Source organism: Lutjanus erythropterus, chromosome 7 (genome assembly GCF_056507025.1).
Source record: "Lutjanus erythropterus isolate fLutEry1 chromosome 7, fLutEry1.hap2, whole genome shotgun sequence".
Taxonomy (NCBI): Eukaryota; Metazoa; Chordata; class Actinopteri; order Lutjaniformes; family Lutjanidae; genus Lutjanus; species Lutjanus erythropterus.
The window spans coordinates 8,720,362-8,745,726 of record NC_139323.1 but is presented as its reverse complement, the minus strand read 5'-3'; the positions used below and the strand labels follow the sequence as shown (position 1 = coordinate 8,745,726).

The window sequence follows — 25,365 nt, the reverse complement described above, 5'->3', positions numbered from 1 at the left end:
CAAGTCCTGGTCTGCTCCTGGACTCAAAGGGGGACCACAAAATGAATATGCTAACGTGATCCTGTGTTACCTTAATGACTGAGTCTCTGGACTGAGGATGAACAGGACGCTGTTGTGATGTCTATAATCAAGCGATTAAGAGCCCTTGATCAATTTTCAGTTTGGAAAATATGTTGTTGTGACTTTTGGTTACCGTGGTTACATATAGCTTTACTCTAATGGCTGTGGTAATTTTAGAGGAGCTATTTTTTCTTGTTATGTAGCTGCAGTAGGGGTTAGAGAGGATGAATTCATGAGGTTACATAAGGCATTTAAATCTTTAACATCCTGGTGCAGCATTGTATGTGAACTTGATGACTTCATCTTCCATTTAGACGTGCAGTGAGTCCACATGCTGGCACAAGAAAAACAGCACCATCTGATGTAGGGCTGAACAATTAATCAAAATAGAAACTGCAATATGGCCAAGTGCAACATCCAAATCACAGGAGCAGCAAGGTAAAATGTGTCACAACATATCGCTATAAATGAAGCATTGTGGTACTACAGAGATGCCCTAGCCTACAAATCATATTCTCCAGATGTAATGGAACGTGCTTGTTTGGTAAAGACCCAAGCAAAAATGACATCATCATCAATTTTATATTTTTCAGTAAAAAATAAAATGCATCGTTCAGTCCTAATCTAATGGGTCCGTTTAATGTAAGCAGACATCGGTTCACGACTTGTACAACTTATACGGTTTGTGTTATATGCAGATGTAGGTGCACTGGAAATGGAAGCAAAATTAATCATGATACAGGGGGTTATGATTCAATACTGTATACTGTGATTTAACACAATACTTTAAACAAGGTGACATAGAGCTATTTCTAATATATTTTTTGGAAAACTGTCATGTGTGAAGAACACAACACCATGTGCATAAAGTTTAAAAGGTTTACTTTTTTATGCAATCAAAACAGCGATAGAAAGACAGATGAAAACACTCCTATCTGGGATTCGGAGGTTCAAATACAGCACAAAATGAATGACTGCCATGAATCTTTGCATGTATCACAATTTTGCGATACAGTTTGAGAATTAATACAGTATCACAAAACATAATATTGCAATCACAATCAATCAGTCAACTAGACCTGCAGTTATTTTGCAAATGCTACTTAAGCCCTATTCGCATGGGACTAGTATTAACACAGTGAATTTTACTCAAATGTATTGAAATTCTTTCCCACATACGATTGCAAGGTTTTACATTACAGCACTGTTTCAGAAGTGGAGTATGTGTTCTTCAGTAGCCACAGTAAAAATATCGTTGTTTTGCCCACTTTCTGCGTGTGTGTTCAGCTCATTTGGATGAAGTAACAGATGTTTGGCGGCTATACTTGAATGTGACAGCCTTTTGTTGCTCCTAAATGTCATCATCACTCATTTTAAACTTGAATATAGCCGACCGCACAGCACAGCTGTTGACTTCTGTTTAGCATATTATGAGCTACAGTCAAATTTCAGAATTGTTCAGTTGTCTGACAACAAAACAGATGCTGAAAAAAAATACACAGCTGAGATGCCGATTCACACAGGACTATCATTACACAACCTGTGCATTTGGTGAAATACGGTTGGTAATTTGCAGTGGAATTTTTACTTAACACATTGCAGACATGGAAGATTCGCATGAGATGAAGGTCACAGACAATCTCCACAATTATTACAAATTGCTAGAGGTCCTCGCTAGGTAATACTGGTCCTCTGCAGGCTTTACTTTACTATGTTCTTAAACTCAACTGTTCACTGACAACTATTCATATCATTCAGACCTTCAATGCACATCACGGTGCAGGAATTCAACAACCACCACACTCAGGGGTGGAAGTAACTAATTATAAATGCTAAAATTACTGCATTTAAGTTGTTTTTTGGGTACTTGTACTTTTTTTTCTTTTGGTCATTTAAGTTTTTTATTGATTTTAAAGATGCCTCTAAAAATGTATCCATTAAAAATGTTTTAATCGATATTGAAGCTATAGCCTTGAAATGGCAGTAATGTCTGTACATCTGTACTTTTACTTGTAATTGAGTAATATTTTAGCAATGTAGCATAACTTGTACTTGAGTACAGATTTTCAGTACTCTTTCAACAATTGATCACACTATCCCTGTTGATGATACACAACCACACTGAGTAAGCTATCAATTATGTAGTTGCCGTATAGACAGCTTAATAAATAGTAACACAGACAGGGGAATCCTGCATAGTGGGTTTCCAATTATATCCTTGGTTTTAATGAAGTCTCTACTTGGTGTGATGCTTCAAAGACTTAGTTAGCAACATGAGGGCCAATTAACAGAGAGAACTGAGCACCTGCTGCTGCACAACCTGCACTTCCACCACCAGGACTCCGCTGAGCACAGTCAGCAGACACCTCATCAAGGCATCTCTTAAGAGCTCAAAATGCAATTTTACGGCACATTAAAGGCCCAACACACTTGTGCTCACATTAGGCTCTGCCTCCCTCCTGCCATTTGTGAACTGTGCATCCATAAAATGAGTTAGTTAAGGATTCTCTGAGCTCTACATCTAAGCAATCAGAGACTAAAAACCTAATGTGTGACAAATATGCTTGCAAGAACCTGATAAATCCCTAACAGATATCACAAGAACTGTAAATAATTGTACTGAGTGGATGTAATTGAAATGGGTGTCCTGTAAAATAGAACATCCCACTCCCTTTTAATAACAAAATCAGGACAGCATAATAAGAATATTTATAAAGCATATGTCTGCAAATGTATTTTCAGCAGCAGAAAGTGGAATAAACAACTCTACAAACAAAAACTTTTTCAGTAAAGTTTCTTTCCAATTAAAAAGTGTTACGCAAACATTTGCAGTTTTACATTTGCAAGGATTTAAAAAGCTATTATGGCTGATGCTGTAAATAAAGAATTCATATCATTCATAAGTTAATTCTATGGGCCAGACAATGACCGCACACACATTCTAAACTTCCAACTACCATTTCTTGCTGAGCTCTGTAAAACCGAATAATAAACTAAGTTGTCCATCCAGCCCTGAAGCTGTGTGCCGAGCAGCCAGGTAAATCCACTGCTGGTCACTTGGCGGCAGGCATCATGGAATACCCTTGAGGGCTTGGCAGCCAATCAGAGCATGGCAGTGCTTTCTGCATGGGCCCGACTCCCACTCACAAGGAGATGGATAAAAATAAAACCGTGCGTGTCATGCCTTGCCTTCGCACGACACCGGGATGAGAGCTCAGCACGCCGGAGAGAGGCAGATATCTAATATTTAACAATGAATGAAGGAACAGAGAAAAATAAGTGCTTATTTATGATTGTCCTTGCTGAGGGAGGAGACCTGGAGAAGATACAGAACAGTGGGAGAGATATGGACTCTTGCATCTGTGTACTTGTTTATTCATAGTCACAGCAGCTGGCATACAGAACCCGACAGGAGAAAGCCAAACAGCAGATGGGCTCCAAATGAATTTCCTTCAGTCTAAGTTAACGAATTACACACACATTAACAAATCAAAAGGAAATGCCACCCTAAGAGCAGTGAAAAATATATCTGCAGTGAAACTTTCTTGTTTCAATCCCACCTGCAGACACAACTGCACATGGACACAAACACTGACTAGATGCATCAGAGTTAAAACATTTGGCTGAATATTGTGTTTAAAAAACCAAAACAATTCTAGCTGTCACAAATTTGAGGGTCAGGTGCTTTGCTCAAAGGCAGATATAATCAGCATCAAAGCCATGCCCCTCATTTGAAGCTGCTTATGTAAAAGATGTAAAAAAAAAAAAAAAAATTGTGTCTCAGGAAGTACTTCCAATGAGAGGGAAAATCAAGATCTTGCATTTTTTATATTGGCAAATCCCTAAACTAAGCCATGATGAGCTCTCTGGATTCAGCCATTAGATGTGAGGCTGCCTCAGGCAAAACCACAAGACCCTCCTTCATCATCACATAACTAGAATTAGTGTATGTGTGAAGCAAACACATATCTGGTTAGAATAAGTGTGTTACTGTTATGCGTTTACTGTCTTTGTGAATAGAAAGCAAAACTGCAGAGCATGCATCTTATCTATCTGGAAGTAAACCACGACATCCTGCTTCTTTGCTAGTAACCTCCATGTTTCATGACATTGTAAAATTAGATTTAGCAAAATGAAATTGCAGTGGCCAGGTTTTGTTAAAATAGTCAGTAATGCATGACGGAAAGGGCTTGATTTTTAAGTGTGCTGTAAATGCATACTCTTGTCCCACAACGCAATGCACAAAAGAAATGGATGAGCTGTTCATAAATTAAAAATGGTGGTGAGACAACAACAGACAGATCTTGAAAAACAAACAAACAAGTGTAATTGGCAGTGACATCTGACAGTGTAGGTACTGGTTCATTTCCTGTTCCTGACTGTAGTTGATTTTTTGTATGCACTACCAGCTAAAGCTGTATACCCTTGAAAGATTAGTGTATACAGATGTACTCCTGCTGTATACTGTATGCAGAAAGTTTGCAGTATGAAATTGGGACAGAGAGTAACATTTCTCCATGTTAAACCCCAGCCGGTACTATTTTAATAAACGCTGTTAAGGTGATTTATAGATGAAACAATATCTTTATGTTTAAGCAAAAAACAGGCTACATTTGTTTAATAAGGCAAATTTTTAAACCATCTATGGCTATATTACAGCACATACAAACAGTGTAACAACTGTTTCAAAAGGATTTCAGCATATTTTCATCTGTCAAGTTTAATAAAGGAGATTATAACTCATTTAAATTATAAAGCCCCAGTTCATCCACACAGGTGTTTCCAGTTAGTTTGTCTGATTAAACCTCGCCTCAGGACTGTGTGAGTGTGCAGAATATACACAATGAGCATGACTGACATCTCCTTGCACCTGTTAGGACATACACCTGTTATTCTTGTTGGCATAGGAAGTTGAACTTCTAGCATAACACCACTCAAATGTAACATGAAAAAGTTCATTTCTTTGTCCTTTCCTCATCCAGAAACACCATGGATATGAACAAAATAAACGTTAAATGCTAATTTAACATGGCAGAATTAAATCCCCCAATACTTCTTTCAGTACTGTGGATAACATCACTTAGCCAGCCACACCAATTTATGTCGTTCTTGTAAGTCACTGTTAAATTCAGCTCTATGTGCAGCATGCAGTAAGGCTGATATGTTATATATGTACACATATATATTAGTCCCCTGCTCTAACCTCCCACCTCCTCCAGAGTCTCAGCTGGGAGATGCATACAAGTTTGCTATGTTATGAAAACTACGTACATCTGCTGTACATCCAATAAAAACAAAACAAAAACGCTCTGAAAAAACACACACAAAGTGTCAGAAACAAAATAATACAACTGTACACCCTGAATCCAAGTTCCTCCCCTATACTGAATGAAGACCCCTCATTTACTAATTGTAAAACACACTTAGACAGTTTGGGTAAGTTTTATGGTTTAGGTGAGTTCTATTTTGTTTTTCTGTTGAGCTTGAATGAATTAAGTCTTTCAACTCTTCCATCAATCACCAACTCCAGTTTGGTAATGATACTTAATTCACCATGTCAGGTGTGAAATATTCTGGCTCTTGAGGCTGTTTTCATCTCACTCGTCTTCCAGCTAAGTGGGTGTGTACTGTGCCACTGCACCACCGTATGAGACTGCATCGCTGGGCAGCATCTCTCACTCTGCAGACCATTAAGCTGGCAAAATATACTGCCTGGCCAAAAAAAAAAAAAGTCACACTTATAATTCCAGTGTTTCCTCTACATTTATTTAGGAGTGGCGGCCCGCCACTCCTAAATCCTAGCCGCCACTCCTTCAAATTTTGTTGGTTTTTTTTTTTTTTTTTTTTTATTGTTGACGCAAATACACCACCGCCACATCTCTCCACCTTCAAAACAGACTCCTGTCGGGTACTTGCGAGCACTAAGGTAAACTGCAGATAACTATCTTGCTCAGTATGGAAATATACTTGCGCGTGCTCATTTGCATGATGCCAGCGTTGTTTGGGGGGCGCGGTCGTCAAGCACGTCAAGCACCTAGGCGACAGGGCAGAGTCAGAGGAGCGAATTCCCGAATTACAAATAAACAATTAAGCAGCGAATTACCGGCCGGAGAAGAGGTAGACGTAAGTTATTAGCTTGAGATAACTCGACATAGATTTTACAAGTTAAACAGACGTTCACAATATGTTGATGACCAGCTAACGTTACGTAACTTATTGGTAGTTTAAGTTAATTTGGCCCGGTGCCAACTCAGTGTCGCTAACGTGAGTAAACTAATTGATAGTTTTAGGCTAACGTTAATATCTACACGCCATTATGTAACAACTGACTGCATTTTTCAGATGAGTTTATTGAAATATTTCTCTAAGAAGAGAAACGGAACGCCTGCCCCCGCTGCTGAAAAAAATCCTAGAGGAAACACTGAATTCATTGGACCACCTTTAGCTTTGATTACAGCACATATTTGCCATTGCATCGTTTTGATAAGCTTAAGCAATGTCACATTTTATTTTATCCAGAGTTACATTAATTTTTTGCCAAGATCTTGTATTAATGATGGGAGAGTCAGACCGCTGTGTAAAGTCTTCTCCAGCACATCCCTAAGATTCTCAGTGCGGTTAAGGTCTGGACATTTTGAGCCCACTGAATCCTGTCATTGTCATCTTGGAATACGCTCATGCCATCAGGGAAGAAAAAATCCACAGATGTAAAAACCTGCTCATTCAGTATATTCAGTTGGTGAGCTGACCTCATTTTTTGGCCATTTAATTTCGACCTAACCAACTGAAGCAAACACAGATCATAACACTGCCCCCACAGGCTTTTACAATAGGCACTAGGCATGATGGGAACATCAGTTCATCTGCTTCACTTCTTACCCTGATGTACCCATCACTCTGGAACAGGGTAAATCTGGACTCATCAGACCACATGACCTTTTTCCATCACTCCAGAGTCCAATCTTTATGCTCCCCAGCAAATTGAACCCTTTTTTCTAGTTAGCCTCACTGATAAATGGTTTTCTTAAGGCTAAACAGCTATTTACTCCCAATCCTTCAGTTCTCTTCACATTGTACGTGTGGAAATGCTCTTACTTTCACTATTAAGCAGAGCAGTGAGTTCTAATCTTATTTTTTACAATCTGATTTTAACAAACGTTTAAGTGATATCCGTGGATGATGGTTCACCACTATCCTTCCGGGTTTTAATAATGAATTGGACAGTTCTTACCCAATTTTAGTAGTTTCATCAATCTCCTGAGTTGTTTTCTTTGCTTGATGCAGGACAATAATTTGACCCTTCTGAAACAGAGCAACATCTTTTCCACAACCACAGGATATGTCTTCTGACTAAGACATGAGAAGCTACTCACTACATCAGGGTTAAATGACTTGTTGTCAGCTGAAACATATTAATCACAGCAGTAATTATCCAATGGAAGGCTCTTACCTATCTGCTTATGTAAATTCTCTTTTTTTGGCCAGGCAGTGTAAATTGGCAAAAGTTGACATTAAAAAATCTGCTGGCAATTTGCAGAGTCCATCGTCCGGTTTATTTTTTATGCCAATTTTTGCCAATATAGTTGTCCAATCACCCAATACTTAATCGTAAAGAATTACAAGTATATTCACTTAGATGACAGTATTTTTAAATTTGCCATTTTTATTTTAGATCTTTCAAATTTTATATGGTCTATTTGGTATTTACGTTTTGGCCGTGAATATTTTCATCTGCTGGACAACTACCGGTAGAAGGCTGGCAAATGTTGGCTAAACTTAACATTGCCACCATTAGGTTAACATTTATGGTTATTAGTGACATTTTACAATATTGTTTGCTGGATTGGCATGAAATCTGGTGTATATATTCATGACGAATCGTAATAACTTTAAGGATCCCTGACTTTTCATCAGCATGAAGTAAAAATTTTAATTTGTCCAATGCTTTGATTTCCCAACAGCCTCAGCTATACTTAGTGTTAAGTGTTAATGCTGCTGACTTCAGCATCTTGCTGTACCAAAGTACAGCCTTACAGAGCTGCTAGCATGACTAAACTATTAGCAACTAATGAATGATCCAAGAGGTTACAGATTTCAAAGGATTTATCTCTTCATTTGTAAGTATATGTATAAGTCATTGAGGCTGGCCACATGACAGAATCTTTGCAGCATTAATTGGTTTTAAAATGTGTGTCACATGGACTGCACCTATTGCAATATGAACTCTTACCAGGACACGTCCATTTACCAATACCTCTGAATAATGGATGAACATGCTTTCAAACTCAACAAAGGCCGAGTCTCCCGTGCACACATAAAGCACTCAGAAAGCCATTTCAGCTCTTATGCAGCCTAATGAGGCATTTCACGTTACTAAAAGCAATAACAATACACGTACACAGAGCAGTCAAGATCACAATGACATATACACCACAATGTGACACCAGTTTTGAGATATATGACTCTTGCGGTGTTTGTGATTGCCCTGGGGAAGGAGATAGAAGTCATGTGTCTCCTGTTGGAGGCCAGAGGGCTTGAGACAGGCCAACTTGATGTTTTAATGTTTAAATTTGATTCCATTCTCACCAGGCAGAGGGCAGCTGGAGGCTGGACAAATGAAAACAGCATATTCTCAGATAAAGAGGACACATCCAGACATACAGTATGTTGTACTACTTCTACTATTATCAGATATACTTGTGTTCTTAGTTTTGAATACAGCATATAAAAATCCTTATCACATTATACACCGAGTTCAAATTAGCAGTAGAAGAGTTAACAAAGCAAATTTATAAACCTGACTGCAAAATATGCAGTGTCTCTGAGTAAATCTCATTACTGAAATTACAAACAGGTGTTGGAAGTGTTTACTGTTGAATATGTTGCACCCAAACCAAACCAATCTCTCATTAATGCATCAGGGAAAAGGTCAGAGATGCTACTTCACACAGCAAGTACAAAATACATAAATGTGATTATTGTTTTGGCTCCCATTCACCAATTTAATTGATCATGGGATGGTTTTAGTCTGTATCTGGGTGTTCTGCCAACTTCACTAAGTTTCCCTGTGATCAGTACCTTATTTCTTATTTCTCCTACCTCCAGACCAACTGCTTACAAATTCATATGAAATAACAACACGGCTTCTACCCGACATCCCAAGATGGCCAAACAGCAGAGACTTTACAGAGTCCCACAAGACTTTTCACACGCGTCCAACGATGAGAACTTAACACTGTAGCTGGGCTGTAAGCCAACACAATGCTACTGGAAATCTCTACTGTGAGACAATATCCAAATAATGAAAATAACGATTACCATGTAAAAAATACCCTAGTGTTATTTCAGAGTGTCCTACATTCTTCATGCGCTGCTTATTAAATGCTGATAAATTAAATTTGTGTAATTTCTGTTGCAACAACATACATGATAAGACTATATTCTATATTACACATATGAAAAATATGACGTTTTTGTGTTGCATCTATGGAACACTAACTACATGTGCATCAATAATGCACCCTGCAATAGTATAGAGAGTTGCTTGAAATGTTCAGAAGCTCAATATGCAGCAAGACAGTAAGATGAAAAAGACAGTGAATTTTCATTAAACAATGTAAACCCTACGTTTAAGACGTCAAAGGAAAAAAGTCACAGAATACAGTGTAGACGAAAGAGACCACTGCACAACTAAAACAGACTCCAAGGCAGTACAGGATGAACCATTTAAACACCATGTAAAGCAATAAAAATGTGTGTTCTGAGTTTGTGGCACTACAGAAGCATGAGTTAGTAATAACCTAGCCATTGAATTATTTAAAAAAATGGGAGGGGGGACAGTATCGTTTGTGTGTAGATTCGTAAGGCTTAGGAGGACCATGGCTTTGGCATGTCAAGAGTCATGTTTCAGGTCTGCCCAAAAATTCTGAACATAGAAACTGTCAACAACAGTTTACTGACCAAACTCCATAATTCAGTACAACATAGTTCTCAATCTTTTCACGCTTTCAGCAACTGTTCTGCAACATATATACTGTGTTTAGAAGAAAAACTTCTTCTTTTATACATACACTTATCTGGGGCTTTATTTGATAGGACTGCTGAAGTCAGGACAGGAAAGGGGTAGGGAGAGTGACATGAAGCAAAGGGCTGCAGGTGGGAGTCGAACCTATGGCCACTGCAGAGGACTCACAGCCTCAGTTATATGGGGAACATGCTCTACCAACTAAGTTACCAGTAGGGCTGCACAAATAATTTCAATCACAATAAAATTGCAATGTGGACAAGTGCAATATCCAAATTGCAGAACCAGAACCAAATCACTATTTTTTTTTAAGAAAGGAAAAACGTAGGACAAAACAGCAATATAAGTACTGCAGTGCTGCTGAGATGCCCTGGCCTAAAAACTTTGTTCGCCAGATGAAAGAAAACATGTTTGTTTGGTTCAGACCTCAAATAATATCACATCATCACCATTTTAATATATTTTTTCCAGTGAGCATGAAAATTGTAATGCAAAACTGATCTTTTCCACTAATTGCATCACATATCACAATTCACACTAATGGCAATTTCACCAAATAGTGCAGCCCTGGTTACCAGGCCACCATTTACACAATCTTTAAAACAAAAGTAACCTGTCACCTTGTCTGGGAGTGTGAGTAAATTGTCTTCAGACTTGATAGTGAATGTCCCAACAAATTTGTGTAGTTTGGTTAGTCTAACACAATAACAGGAAAATAACGGACAGCTCTAAAGTTGCTGGTACATTGTTCAGTGACAAACACTGTTCAGACTGGACTGTGATAAATGTAATCAACTGCGATAATATTCACCCTTTCTCTAATGCTATTACTGAAATTTCATTAACCATGTGCCCACAAGGTGCAGCTTCATTTGCTGTTAAAACAATGACAAGGGGCAGCAGAGGAAAGTGTTGGGCTAATATTAACCAGAGTGCAGTGGTTGTTGTAATGCTGTTAAATTCAGTTTATGGTATGATCAAGATGATCTCACCAGGGCATTCACATCACTCCTATGGCCGTGGGTTTTGACTGACATTTTGGGTGGAAGTAACAGAAGCTGTTTGCTACAGTTGAGTATTGTGCATTAAGAATGGTGCACTATGGTAGACAGTTACAAGCTTATCAAATCAATTGACAATTAGCCACTCTATTTTTCAATTTATCACTTTCATTATTAATTCATATGCATTTTCACTTCAATTTTTCCACACTTTTTTTCTGTTACTCGTACCCTTAAGGTAACTTTCCTTAAATGATCCCTAAATGGCAATTTTGTGTTGTAGATGATGAATGTAGGACAGGGGGTATGATGAAGCATGGCTCTGTTTTCATCATATCACAATTTCATTTAATCACATTGGCTTTCAATTATCAAATCACTTGATAATTATTACTCCATTTTTCATTTCACATCAATTTTGGCCTCTCTGTTTGTCAATTCACATGCATTCTTTTTTTTGTTGTTGTTGTTAATTTTGCTACTTCCACCCCTCATACTTAACCCTTTGAGCCATCTAATCAATTTATCATCAAATGATTTCTGCCTAATTTATATGTAAATCAAGCTCATTAAAAACAATACTGGTTGTTTCAGTTAATGGTATAATGGTATAACAGAGTCCATATGTAGGACAGTACATTTAATGCTGTAGTTGGAACACTTAGCACATTTGCTTTTTATGATGTGTCACCAAACGCTTTCCACCATGACACATCTGAAACTGGCACATCAAATACACTGTCCATGATAGGAGTACATTTATTTGGACATTGGCCCACTGACTGATGTAACTTTCAAGAAGCCATTTTTTGAACACAAGAGGGCTACAAGATTTAATAATAAACCCAGTAAAAGAACCTTTAGGCTTGCAAGTTCTCATGGCTTACAGAGGCACGACAACCTGGCCATCCCAATGGAATATTCAAGCCTGTTCTCTTGACCCTGGAAAACAGCCCAAGCCGATAAATATTTTGCTTCCGAGTAAAATGTGAATCCAGCGGGTCAGACTGACTTTGGTTCAGCTTTTGCTCTCATTAACCTCATAGACAAGAACACTTACTTTCAGCCAATTCTAATTCATAAAACAACTTCATCAAATTTAAGAGCCCTTAATCCAACAGGATCTGGCTTCTTCATAAAACAAAACAAAAGTGTCTCTACGCTACTAAATAAGTGTAACTGCTACCATTACACTAAAGCTGGCACTCAAGAATTCATACAACAAATAAATCTCATTAATGTTCTTAAAGACTTGTTGCAACAGCCCTACACTCCTAATTATGACCAGCTGAGTTCATTTATTAGTCAAACAATTCAATTACACATGGCCCTGTAATTAAAATGATAATTTATATGCAGAAAAGCTGCAACACATTTGTAAATTGGAACCAGTAGTCTACAACAGCATATAACCTTTATATTTAGGTCGATTCAGTCATGATGGGCCCATCAAAGAAATGCTGACTCAAGGCTGATCTGACACTATGAGATTCTAACTTGTTTACCTTTAGATCTTTGTTCCAGAGCAGAAACAAAACAAGCATTGTAACCATTGTGTTTGGGATCAAGGCTTCCCTTTGCTCCAAGGCTGAACTAACCCACAGCTTCAGGGGTGTATGTGGGACAAAGTGCTCCTCTAAACAGGCATCGGCTTCTAAAGGATCAGTCAGGTTCCAGGAAGAAAAATAGACAAAATAATTCAAAAAGGGCCTGGAGATGCCTTCCTGTCCATCAAAGGATGCCGACAGAAAAAGCACTATAAAGGGCTGTGGGAAGACAGAAATACTTAGCATGTGATTATAAGAACAAAAATGGATTTAACAATTCAAAAATAGCCAAACATCATGAGTGGTCCTACACTGCTGCAGCCCCACGGCATCTCTACCACCTGTTTCTCTGCAAGTCGTGTGGTGGTGATTCATTTCTTTGTCCACTGAGTTAGATAAAACACTCCCTACTATGTTAAACTGGAGTGATGAATGTTCAGCTTGCCTCCACTCCATAAATCCCTGCAGGACCTTCTGCATGGTGCTCATACTGGCATCTCAATGAGACAATATATTCTTACAGTCTTGTCTATTGAACAGTGCTGATTAAAAACATTAACACCAATAAATAAAAACCCACTGAACATTGTTCCATTGTACAACGGGGCTGCACTCAGGCTAAAGCCGCCCCATGATGATGGCTCATCAGGGGAGCTGGGGAAAGGGTAAACACTGATGGAGACCTGCTGAACTCAGTGAAGTGTCACATCCCATGCTGGGTAAATGACAGCCTTCCACCACAGCGGGGATTTTATTCACAGAGCCGTTCTGTTTGAGCAACCGGGATTATGTTTAAATGCTATTCTCTGTCCCTCTCCTTCAAAAGATCCCACATTAAGCAAGGGCCCAATCTGTTTCTGAGACACACAATTTAGAGAGAATGGTCTGCAAATCGTCTCTCCAGCTGAATGATGTGAGGTACTTTAAAAGTTCCTGAATCTATTCCTGAAGTTTCTATTCTAACAAAACAGGGTAAGAAGTTACATTTGTAATAAGACTGGCACCAACTCTTTTATTCTTGCTCTTTATAAAACTGTGTCGTTAGATATTGCTTCCAAAATCTTTTTGCTGGCACACAGGCGGGCGGAACTGAATCAGACAGTTTCTCTACATCACTGCATGGGCAGCAGACAGATTTGCAATCCTGTTTTATTCTGGGCAGAGTGTATAAGTGAGGCTGTGCTTTCCCATGGGCCATTGGGAACACGCCCACTCAGCTGTGCAGCATATGTATAGAGCTACCGTCGCTCTGCTTGGTATTCCTTGGCTGCAGACCAGGTCCTGCTGGACTGAAAGCACCTCTTAATAAGTCAGAAAATGTTAGTTTATTTTAAAAAATACAAAAAACAAACCTACAGTCACAAATATTATTTTTATGGCCCTCAATTTTTCTAAGCATCCTCAGCAATGTGCAGTATACACTGTGAAATGTGTTGCAGCAGAAACATGCACCTTAGGAGATGAAAATTGAGGTTCTAGTCTCATTCCAAGTTAAAGCTAGAATATGAAACATTTCTTTGTTGTTTCTTTTCTTTTTTGTTAGTGTTTTTAGATAGATAGATAGATAGATAGATAGATAGATAGATAGATAGATAGATAGATAGATAGATAGATAGATAGATAGATCGATCAACGATCAATATCGATCTATCGATCGATCGATCGATAGATCCTGTGTTGGAAGTAGAAAGAAGACCAAGATCAAACAGCCATGCCAGGTTCAGTGTTTAACATGATCACAAGCAAAGTTTGATATTTAGCAATAAATTTCAACTAATTTTACAAATTTAAGAGCTGACAATGGAACTACAGGAAAAGTCAGGGAATCACCAAAATCTTTAAAATTCATCTTCTGTTGACCATAATTGGCTATGATTGCCCAAAATCTAATGGCAATCCATCCAATAGTAAGTAAGATATTTCAGTCTGGACCAAAGTGGTGCACCAAACATCTAAACAACATTGCCATCCCTAGAGCCATGCTTGTTCTGACCATGACTGCACTATTTCATATATAAAAATGTCCAGTCTATTGCACTATGAAAAGAACACACGTGTTCTTGCCCAAAAGCCATGGACAGAAGGACTAGCCTGGCACGTTGCTGGGATTGATGCCTTTTGATCAATTACGCCCATTAATGTGCAGCTGAGCCGATCAATACCAGATCAAAGCTGTCAGGGAGTTGTTTCCCCCAATCCATCAGGGAAGAAGAACACTTGCCGGGAAGATGCAATGGGATGTGAAATGAAAGAGATGACCAGTTATCTTTAGACGAAGCTAGATTATCAAATGTTCCAGCAGCAGAGCTGCCACTCAGGGGATATAGGCTGGACTCCCAGAGACTTCAGTCCCCAAGACATCAAGTCAATATTGACAGCCTGTTCTCAATGCCTCATTCAAGGAAAACCCTACAAGATGAAAGTCTGGTGACTGTCTACACCGCAGTTTACTGGCACACTACAGGACTCAGTTTGAGAGGAATGTGAGGATGTTGAGACAGCTATACCCTCAAAAGAGCTGAAATGGGGCTGATGAGGTTCAGCAGAAGAGAGAGTTCAACAGCACTGGAGAGCTCACCAGTCAAGTTGGGGCTGCACAACAATGGCCAAAATGACAGTCACATCTATTTTGATCAATACTGAGATCATGATTATCATGACTATTCATTTATCTTTAGGGTCATTTTTTGTTATACTTTCACATGGAAATAAACAGAGCTTTGTTTTCACTTCCATGTTGTGCTACATTTCTGCTAATGCACTAATCTGTGAATCAAAATAAGACTGGTCCTTATTCACAGTACACTTCCTAGAAACAAAATATAGCCTAAATAAAATTGTAGCAAAACCTTTTGCCCAAAATTAAAGTAACAGAGCTCTCTCATGTTTTGATACATTCATGCAATGACATGTTTTGTTATGGATGTCTCATTTGACACTGGACAAGGATGGGGATTCAGTGCGGTAACAGAGACATTATTCTTCTTGGCCTTCATGTATTCTTTGAATTGCAGTTTATGGTGTTTCCTCAGGTGAGCAAGTTAGTTGTGCTACTTTGCAGTGCACCAATTTCAATTTTCTTGACAGATTCTGATTCCAATTTTGTCAGGGTCTAACCTGCAAATTACAATTTTGCTCAATTTTGATTTTCAGTCTTTTTAAGAACCGTAATTGACAGCATTCACAAACATTTTTGCAACTTTTCTTCTAAAATTAAATTGGATGATCATAATAAAACACTGACTATTAAATAACTCATAGATTTTCTCAAAAAGCGCTCCAGATTACAGCCAGGACGTATCATATTATTATATTAATAATAGAATTAACAGATGAGCCAGGCTTGTGTAGAATCAATCACAGGGAATCACTGCACAATGCATGCCTGTTAAATTTGTGTGCGACTTGATCCCGACTTGCTCTGACGTCATGCACATGTGGGCAACGACAACCTCATGAGATCAAGGCAGCTGCAGTTTTCTGAGCCAGGTACCACAGTTGCTCTCCACCGAGTGCGAGCACCTGGCTGTCACCTGATCGGTGAGCTGACAGGATCCAACTAGCTCTTTATTTTGACAACAAACACCACATGTTATATCAAACACAAATTTTCTGCGCAATTATAATATTTTACACATATATTAGACTTATGTTGTGCAATGATGTTTTAATCTGTCGACAAGCATATATTTTGTGGCTGATAATAATTATAAAGGTTATATTTATATATATAACTTATCAAACAGTTACAGTGCTTTACAAGGCAAATAAAAGAACAGAGGTTCCATGTAACAGAGGGTGGATCGCTTCTATTTCAACTTCAATCTGCAATCGAACACACTTAATTTCTTCAGCTATGAATGTGGTCTTCAGACTATAGGTGGCCTGCAGGTAATCAAACAGGATGTTAGTATTTCTTCCTGTATATTCTGTTAAGTCTCTTCAAAACTGTCCGATTTGACTGCAGCTTTTTGTCACCACTTCCTGCTACAGCCGCCAGATCTTGTCTAATATCCGGGGCGAAGCACAGTTCATCTTGAATGAGCCTAATATTATGTACTAGAGGGAACATGATCTCACAAGATTTTGTGGAATCTTGCGGGATCTGACGGGACACAATTTCACGTGGAAGCAAATGTAAAACAAAAACGGTGACTGACATGGTGCAACCAGTTGCTATAGCAAACCTTTGCAGTGACAAAACCAGAAGCAGAGGTTAAACAAGTCTGGATGAGAAAATGTTTGAGGGGGCGTATCAACACAGGTTGTTTATTCTTCAGCCAGAACAGGAGGAGAGATTTCAACTGTCAGTCTGTGAACAGCAGTCTGCTGCTGGCTAACATTAGCCTGAAGAGCTAGAAAGCTTACTGCTGTTTGGTGATACCGTCAGCTGCTCTGTCTCATTGTAGACTCCGTCTACTCCTTATCTTGTTCTTGGAATCTATCGCTAACACCAGCTGGTCACCAGTCAGGGCTGGTCTCAGGACAGTCGATTGGTGCATCCCAACCTTGCAAAATATTAGACTTGCACCGATTTCAACTTTCTTAGCCGATTCCGATTTCCGATTTTTGAGGGGTCTGACCTACCGATTCTGATTTTGGCTGGTTCTAATTTTCAGTCTTTCTAAGAACTGTAATTGACAGCATTCACAAACATTTTTGCAACTTTTCTTGTAAATATGTTCATAATAAGACACTGACTATTAAATATTAATTTAATACTTTCTCCAAAATCATCCAGATTACAACCAGGCCTTATTATAATTTTATATTAAGATTATGAATTGGGTGAACGTGATCTCACGAGATCATCTCGCGGGATTTCGTGGGACGCGATTTCACGTGATCTTTTGTGGAAGCGGATATAAACAAACCGGAGACTAACGCGGTGCAACAGTTTGAAGTAAAACTTTGCTGTGAGAAAAACAAACACAGAAGTTAAAGGAGTCTGGATGAGAAAATGTTTGAGGAGACACATCAACACAGGTTGTTTATTCTTCAGCCAGAACAGGAGGTGAGATTTTAACTGTCCCTCTGTGAACAGCAGTCTGCTGTTAGCTTGCTAGCATTAGCCTGAAGTGCGAGAGAGGCTGTTTTGCGACATTGTCAGCTGCTCTGTCTCGTTGTAGACTGTCTGGCTTCTCTTTATCCAGTTCTTGGAATCTGTCTCTGACACCAGCTTCAAGCAGACGTGTGTCAGAGTGTGTAGCTGTTATCAGCGCTGTGTTGACATCACGGTCAGTTTGTCTGCTGCGCGCACGTGACCATCATGCAGAACATGTGTGTGACAATGACGGGCACAGAACCGGATTTGTGACACTGACCGGCCGGTCACCGGTCAAGGCCAGTCACGTGAAAACTGGCCCGATTCCGAGCACAACCGATTAATCGGTGCAAGTCTACAAAATATGGATGATTATCTGTTTCTAGTTCTTCATCTTCTGCTCCAGACATTAGATTTTTGTTATGTTCAGAATCAGAATCAGTCAGAATTGGTTTTATTGCCTAGCAAGTTTTCACATACAAAGAACGCGCTGTGTTAGCAACATAGTACTAAAAACATAAATAAGATTAAGAAAAATACTGTCAGTTAAAACCAGTATAAATAAAAGAATGTTAGGTACTCTCCTACTCTGGACTGCAGCCACAACACAGAGGAAATTTTGCACAGGAAGTTTAGGAAGCACTTGATTTACCCAAATTTCTACCCATCAATATCGCAGGCAATCATGTTTATTTAATTGTAGGGAGACAAAATTGTTAATATTGAGCTAATTGTGCAGCCATGAGTCAAATCCAGTGACCTTCCCCAGTCCGTTCTAACCCACTATCTGAACTCACCTGTCTTCACACCTGACACTGCATAAAATTACATGGTCTTGCACAACAAAGAAAGCTTTTGTTTTGTCTAAATTTGAGAATTCTGTGGTTTTGGTGTTTTTTCTAAAACTTCCAAAACTCACCCCCACGGTAATTCAGTTGATATGCGTTGTTTCTTGGGTGTGGCATCATATTAGCTTGGTTCACTAATTAATGGCCTGTGTAATAATGAAATGATTCTTTTGTCATTTTCTGCATAGAGTTTCAAGGAGCTCAAACAAAAGAGACAAGAAAAAAACAAAAAAACAAAAGCAAACCAACCTACATGAAAATCACAGCAGTGCTGTCAACCCGTTTCATCTGCAACCTCCTCTGATTCTCACCAGCAAGATACTGTCACCGTTGAATGTTAGTCTCAGTTTCCGTGAGGAAGTGGGTGCACGTACATGCTCTACATACATTATCTACACATCCAGTGCAGGAAGCAGTTTTCAGTAGTCAGTTTCAAATCAAACTTGCCTATGCTGTGCTAAAGCCTCGCATATAACCAGATAGATATACAGTATGTGAACTGAAAGTTGACCTCTGCTGCATTAACTACTACTACTACGACTGTATACAAAAAGATTGGAAAGTTCCAGTCTTTAGTGGTGTATAACAATCCAGACAGAATTACGAGTTGGCCTCTGTTTGCTACAGTATTTCTAAACTTCCTACTGCTTATCAATGTACAATTACTGTATAAAAACCTGCATGTTATTGATGTGTGCATGTGTGTGTAAATATGTAATATCTGTGTCTGTGTCTGTGGTTTCACAGCCTCAGTGAGGAAATGTGCTGGTTGCTCCCTGCCCGGGCAAGCCAAAACTCAGAGTTTCATTTGCCCAGAAAGCTGTTCCCTGGAGCCACGGTGATTGATGCATTAGACAACCAACTAAACTCTACTTTGAAGCGTATTGGTCCGGTGATTCAGCAGTATTTTGAAGCCAGCTCTCGTTTGCGCAATGACAATCTCTGTGCAGTGAAAGATGGAAGATGGCAGTTTGATTCAGTGAGCAAAATCTCATGGCAGCCATGCGGATGCACCTACCAAATGTATTCCCATCTGTTTGTCTGAGGTGAAATGAAGCATGCAGCAGGGGGATTACCTCCAAACAATTAGCTTGTACAAAGTACCATGCAGCATTGCTCCTTTGAAAACGTGCCTATGGCAAAACATCTATGACCCAATAATGCCGAGCAGTAATCTGAGGTGTTCTAACAGTGACCTGGTAAGATTGCTCCGAGGCTGGAAGTTGCAAAACGCTGTTTCTGCCAGGAGCGTGGGCACACAGACTTGGAAACAGCTGATTGGCCTGCTTAAAGCCTTCAGCTTTGTCAAGGAAATCTTTAGCCAGCCTCCTTTGTACAGGCAGTGTAGAAAACACCCAAAGAAGTATGCAGGAGGAGAGACTTCCTGACAGCTCATTTAACATTCTGCCTGCTTCCACCCACTTAATCTGGAGCCCCCACCTCTCTGACGTTAGCTGATTCTTTTATGAAAAACAGAACATCATGCCATCTTTCCCTTTATAGACACATTTTTCACACACTTCCACCATTATGGGCCTTCACCATACACAGGAACTATTAACTGAGAAAGAACAAATGGTCCTTTCACTGCATGCCCCTGTTCCTGACATACTTGAGTCCAGTCGTGTACATTAATAAATGATAGTGGCAGAGCTGACGGGATTCACGCCCGCCTGGGCACCAGCTGCAATTATAGCAGACATGTCAGAGAGACACAGCTCCACCAGAGACGACCCAATCAAACACGAGGCTGGCACTGCCGCTGTCTGGATGAGCCCTGGTTGACAAATAAAGTCCCCTCACTCGCACTGATAACAGGCACAGACTTCACTCCTCCACACTGGCCGCGACCCCTCACTTAAGACTTGCGGGGTCTCCAGTGGCTTACAAGTTCAAGGACCCCAGCCATTTTATCAAAGACTGAGGCCAGCCACAGCCAGCATGTTACTTTCTAAAATTCCTACAAACCTCCAAGACTATATTGGGCCAAAGGTTTATATGGCTGATAAAACTTTACAGCAGTTATAGTAATTACCATGCAGCTGTGATGTCAGCAGTAATTATGGGAAATATGCTGAGTCTGTGATCCTGTGTGAAATATCATTAGAGCAACACACAAAGGCGCTGCAATTCTATAGTATGAGTGGCATAAAATATGTCTCAACAGAACAAACAGACACTTATTAATACATATCCTCATTAATTTTTTTGGCCAGCGAAAAAACACACCCCACAAACACCATTTGTTCAGGGACAGTTCACCTCAAAATCGTATTTTTCCACAATACAATTTCAAATTCAGAGGAGTGCAATTGATATCAGAAGATATCATATGTCCATTTAACACATTCAGTAATATTTATGTCAACTCACAAAATGTAACTAAATTATGATTTAACTATTTTATGACTGAGCTTCCAGACATTTGTGACACACACACGCCATGGGAAATTCAGAATAAACACATATCTTAAAGACACTGATATAGATCAATATTTTCATTTAGCATCCATCACACTGGATCTTTCAACACTGAATCAATATGTCGATCCAAAACAATGCATCATTACACCACTACCTCTTACCTGCTATTTGTCCATTTTAATAGTTTTAGTGAGGGTTGCTAAATTTTGGAGATATTGGCCATAAAGATGTCTGCTTTCTCTTGAATATAATGGAACTAGATGGAGGAACTATTTTCATTCTACCTAACTACACCTTCCAACAGGATCACAAAGCAGAAGGAAGTGTGCATCTACTCATGGATAAAAGGTTTGTGCTGGTGGTGCGGGATGTAAACATTACTGGCATCCAGTAATGAGCTGAGCTGTAACGTTAGCACTGCTGAGCTAGCTGCTCACAACAAGGTCTGTTGATTATCTTGAATAACCAGGTCATGGTTTCTGGAAAGAGACTTTGCTGATGAGTTTTTCTTTTTTTCTTTTTTTTCTCTTTTTCCTCCTACCTGTATTTTGGGTTGAACTACCTTTAATAAGAAATGAGTGCAAGCTATATCAAAAAAAGGGAAGTTGTGCCATTATGGAATTTAATTACTAAGTAGCACACATTCATTATGTTGAGAAACGATTCACTGATGAGAAATGCTCATTAATAATCCAGGCCTGTCAGTTGCAACCAATTTATGTTCATATATGACACACAAATGTCTGTTAATTATATAATATTACAGACCACAGAGTTCTGCAGCAAACCCTAAAAAGCACCATAACCCTTTGTCTAAGCTGAAGGCCTGAAGCCTCTGGTTTTATATTACAACCAGTTGCTCATTCAGCATCTAAATGATAATAAAGAGAGATGACTCTTGGTATTTTAAGCATTAATCAATAAGGCTTACAAAAATAAAGCAAAATGAGACTTTACATAGCACACACTCAAAAATAGTTAAACAATCAGATCAATTTATTCTCCTGTGCTGGAGTTGTCCTCTGTGACACTCAATTCTAAAAACCTATAAATCCTTTTAAACATTTACATATCACTGAATAAGAAAGCTTGGCCATTATTCATAATGTCACAACATTCAGCCAGGTTCATTATCTGGTAAATACAGCACACTCCCTGATATTATGTTTGTGCAGCCAAATCCCCTTTGGCTTGTTGCTTGGCACTTAATATTATAAAACTGCCCAAGAGTAAAGCCAACCAACAGGCCTATGTTTGTATATGCCTATATATACTGTATCTAATTTACTTCAGATGAAAATACTTTGAAAAGATAGAGGGGAAATTGCTGTTTTATGTAATCTGAAGCATCACATTTAATAATGTTTTAATGGAAAACAAACATTTCAATGCACTAAAATCCATCTTAACTGGGGATGCAACTAATGATTGTTTTCCTCATTCATTACTGGAATATTTTTATTTTTTTTAATTAATAGACCTTTATCATGACAGCCATTTTGGCATGAATTACAAAACACAGGTGTTACCAGTGATACTAAGTGTTGTGCATGTTGGCTCACTAGAAATGCCCCGCTACATTAAATGGAACAGAACCTTAATTAGTATCATTGGTTAAACCTGTGTTTACCCTATTATTTCGTATCAACATGGCTGCTGTGAAAAAGGTCTAATAATATAGCTTAATCTAGAACATTTTAGAAAATAGTAAAAAATTACCACCATATCTTCCCAGAGTAGGGATGGGTGGTATGGCCTCATTTTTTTGTCACAGTATACTTTGAAACACAAACAGTATATATCACAGTATATTAGTTTTTCTTAAAATTTCAAGTCCTTCTGAACAACACTGGTGTGTAAACTACTGTTCTCTTATTATGAGGACATAGTAAATTAACATGGACAGCCTATATTTTAAGAGTATTTTATGTACAAAATTGGAATAATAAATAGGAAAAAAAAACATTCTCTCAAGTATATCAAGTATTGCCACCCCTGGTTATCACTGTCTACATAATTTGCAGATTACTGTTTTCTGCTCGTTGTATTATTTTACCGTTTTATTGGTTAAGCAAAGTGAGCGCCCTACTGATCAGCACAGTATAATGGCGTGGACAAAATTTATGCTGTAGGGCAAATTCATACCGGTCAGCTTTCTATACCGTTTATACTATCCACCCCAATCCCAGAACCCCACTTCATGTCTTCAAATGTCTTGTTTTTTCTGACCAGCAGTTCAAACTTCAGAGACATTTGATTTGAAATTAAATTAAATGAAATTTGAAGCAGCAAATCCTCTCATTAGAGAAGCCGGAACCAGAGAATAGACATTTTTTCACTTAGGTGGTGATTAATCGGTTATAAAAGTAGCTGCCTATTGATTTACTGTTGATCAGTTAATTGATTGATTGACTAGAGCTAGAATGATTAATCTATTAGTTGTCAGCTATTAGCTATTATTAGCTATAACTGCCAACTATGTTGACAATCAATTCATCTGAATATCTTTGTATTGTGGACAAAACAAGACATTTGAGAATTTCATGTTAGGCTCTGGGAAACACTGATTGACATTTTTAACATTTTCTGGCATAGAATAGATCAAATAATTAATCGATTAATTGAGAAAATAATCAACAATGAAAATAATGTTTATTTGCAGCACTATAATCAACTAATTGTTTCAGCACTAGTCTTACCCATGAGCACTGCAGGACATCATCAGTTGTCAATACGCATTTTCAGGATTCCTTTAAGTTCAGCTAAGGCATCTCAGTGCTCAGCAATAATCCCACATTGAATATAGAGCCAATGCTTGGTTGTACAAATAGACAACATACTCACTATTATTTAGATAATATGTATGCTGCACTGTTGTAACTGGAACAATATACAATGTAATGCATGACCCCACTATACTGGAAGATCAATAGGGCCTACTGAAGGACCGAACCATGACTAATGTGATTCATTTGGCTGCTCAAGACCTTTGAATTAGACCATAAACAGACCTGCGCTGTTCAAAAGACAAAGTAAACCTAAAGATGCAAATCATGTCTCAGCCACCTCAGGGTAATCTACTGGAAAACAATTGTGTTGCCACACTGAAGCCTCAGAATAGGAGGTGCTTTTGAACGTCTGAGGGTGTGGGTGAGTAAAGCTTAGGATGGAGGAGGCACTGATAAAAACAGATTATAGATCAAACATCAGTCTCCACAAGGAACAGTCATTAATAGACCAAGTCATCATGCAAAATCACTAACTTGCTCAACCTCAGTCAGCAGGGAGACTGGAACAACTCCAGGGCTGTAGAGACTGCAGCCAGCCACATAAGTTATCTCATCGCCACTGACAACCTGGGTGTGTCTCCACAGACACACAGGAATATTTACCAACTTGGATCATCCACAGCATCACACCCGAGGCTGCTGCACACACGCAGATATTCAGTGTTATTTACCGAGTCTTACTCATTTGCAACTGATGCTGTATTTAAATCATTTAGCTATGTTTCAAACTAACAGCCGGCTTATACGCTTTACAAGGCGGACATAAAAGCATTATTAGAGCCTCTGTAATTTTACTGTTAAACTTAGAGACTGCAAGCTACAATTCACACACTCCAGTCCATTGTGTGAAGCCTTACAGGCTGGTAATTTGATTAAAATAATGCCCTCTCCTCCCTGCTTTCACTCTCACAAACTGAAAGCACACATTTCACCGGTGAGGACATTTTTTCTTCAGTTTAATTAGACCCTACAACTCCAAAACAGACGCATTTCTAACCGTGACACTAGCTAGCTAAATGTTCACCGACATAAACTTGCTGACTGGCCGGCAGGTGCAGCGGGTTCACTTGACACGCGACCAACAGAAATGAACTTCTCGTGAGAATTAATTAAACATGTCTTCTTACCACTTTGCTCCCCCAGAAAGACGAGTTTGAATTTTCTTAAAGGGTTCCCAAAGTCACTGCCCACGGACATGTTGAGGAGGAGGAGGGGGACTTTGTGTGTGTACTTGTATGCTCCCGCTCGAGTTTCGGTGCTGGTTGGCGGAGATGCTGGATTGAAAAGGCGGTGATGTTGCTTCCCGTTCAGCCCCGGTCTCTCTCTCTCTCTTCGTGATGGGAACACTCTGCTGCTGCTGCACCGGTCCGTGACGCCAGGGGTGCTTTTTTTCTTTTTTCAACCAACTGAGTTCTGCGCATGCGCGACCTCTCCTCGTTCTTCGCTGAACTGACAGCCGTGATATAAAATGACGTCATGTGGGTCTGAAGAGAGACAGGGAGGGAGAGGCAGACATATCAAGTGTGCTGATGGGCTTCAATATGAAAAAAACTTCTCTTTGTTTAACATACATGATCGAAACATCGGCTCACATTTCTCTACCCACCAAACATACTGGTGTGTGACAA

General features: G+C 39.1%; 1 protein-coding gene across 2 annotated transcripts in view; it reads right to left on the bottom strand.

Annotated features, from left to right (window-relative positions):
* Nucleotides 1-25,086, bottom strand: part of rab6ba (RAB6B, member RAS oncogene family a) — a 77,809-nt gene extending 52,723 nt beyond the window's left edge. For both annotated transcript variants that reach the window (XM_084722555.1, XM_084722556.1), the window contains exon 1: nt 24,865-25,086. In XM_084722555.1, coding sequence (XP_084578681.1) covers nt 24,865-24,934 — 70 coding nt within the window. In that variant the 5' untranslated portion in view covers nt 24,935-25,086. The remainder of the gene's footprint in view (nt 1-24,864) is intronic.
* Nucleotides 25,087-25,365: the final 279 nt, after the last annotated feature.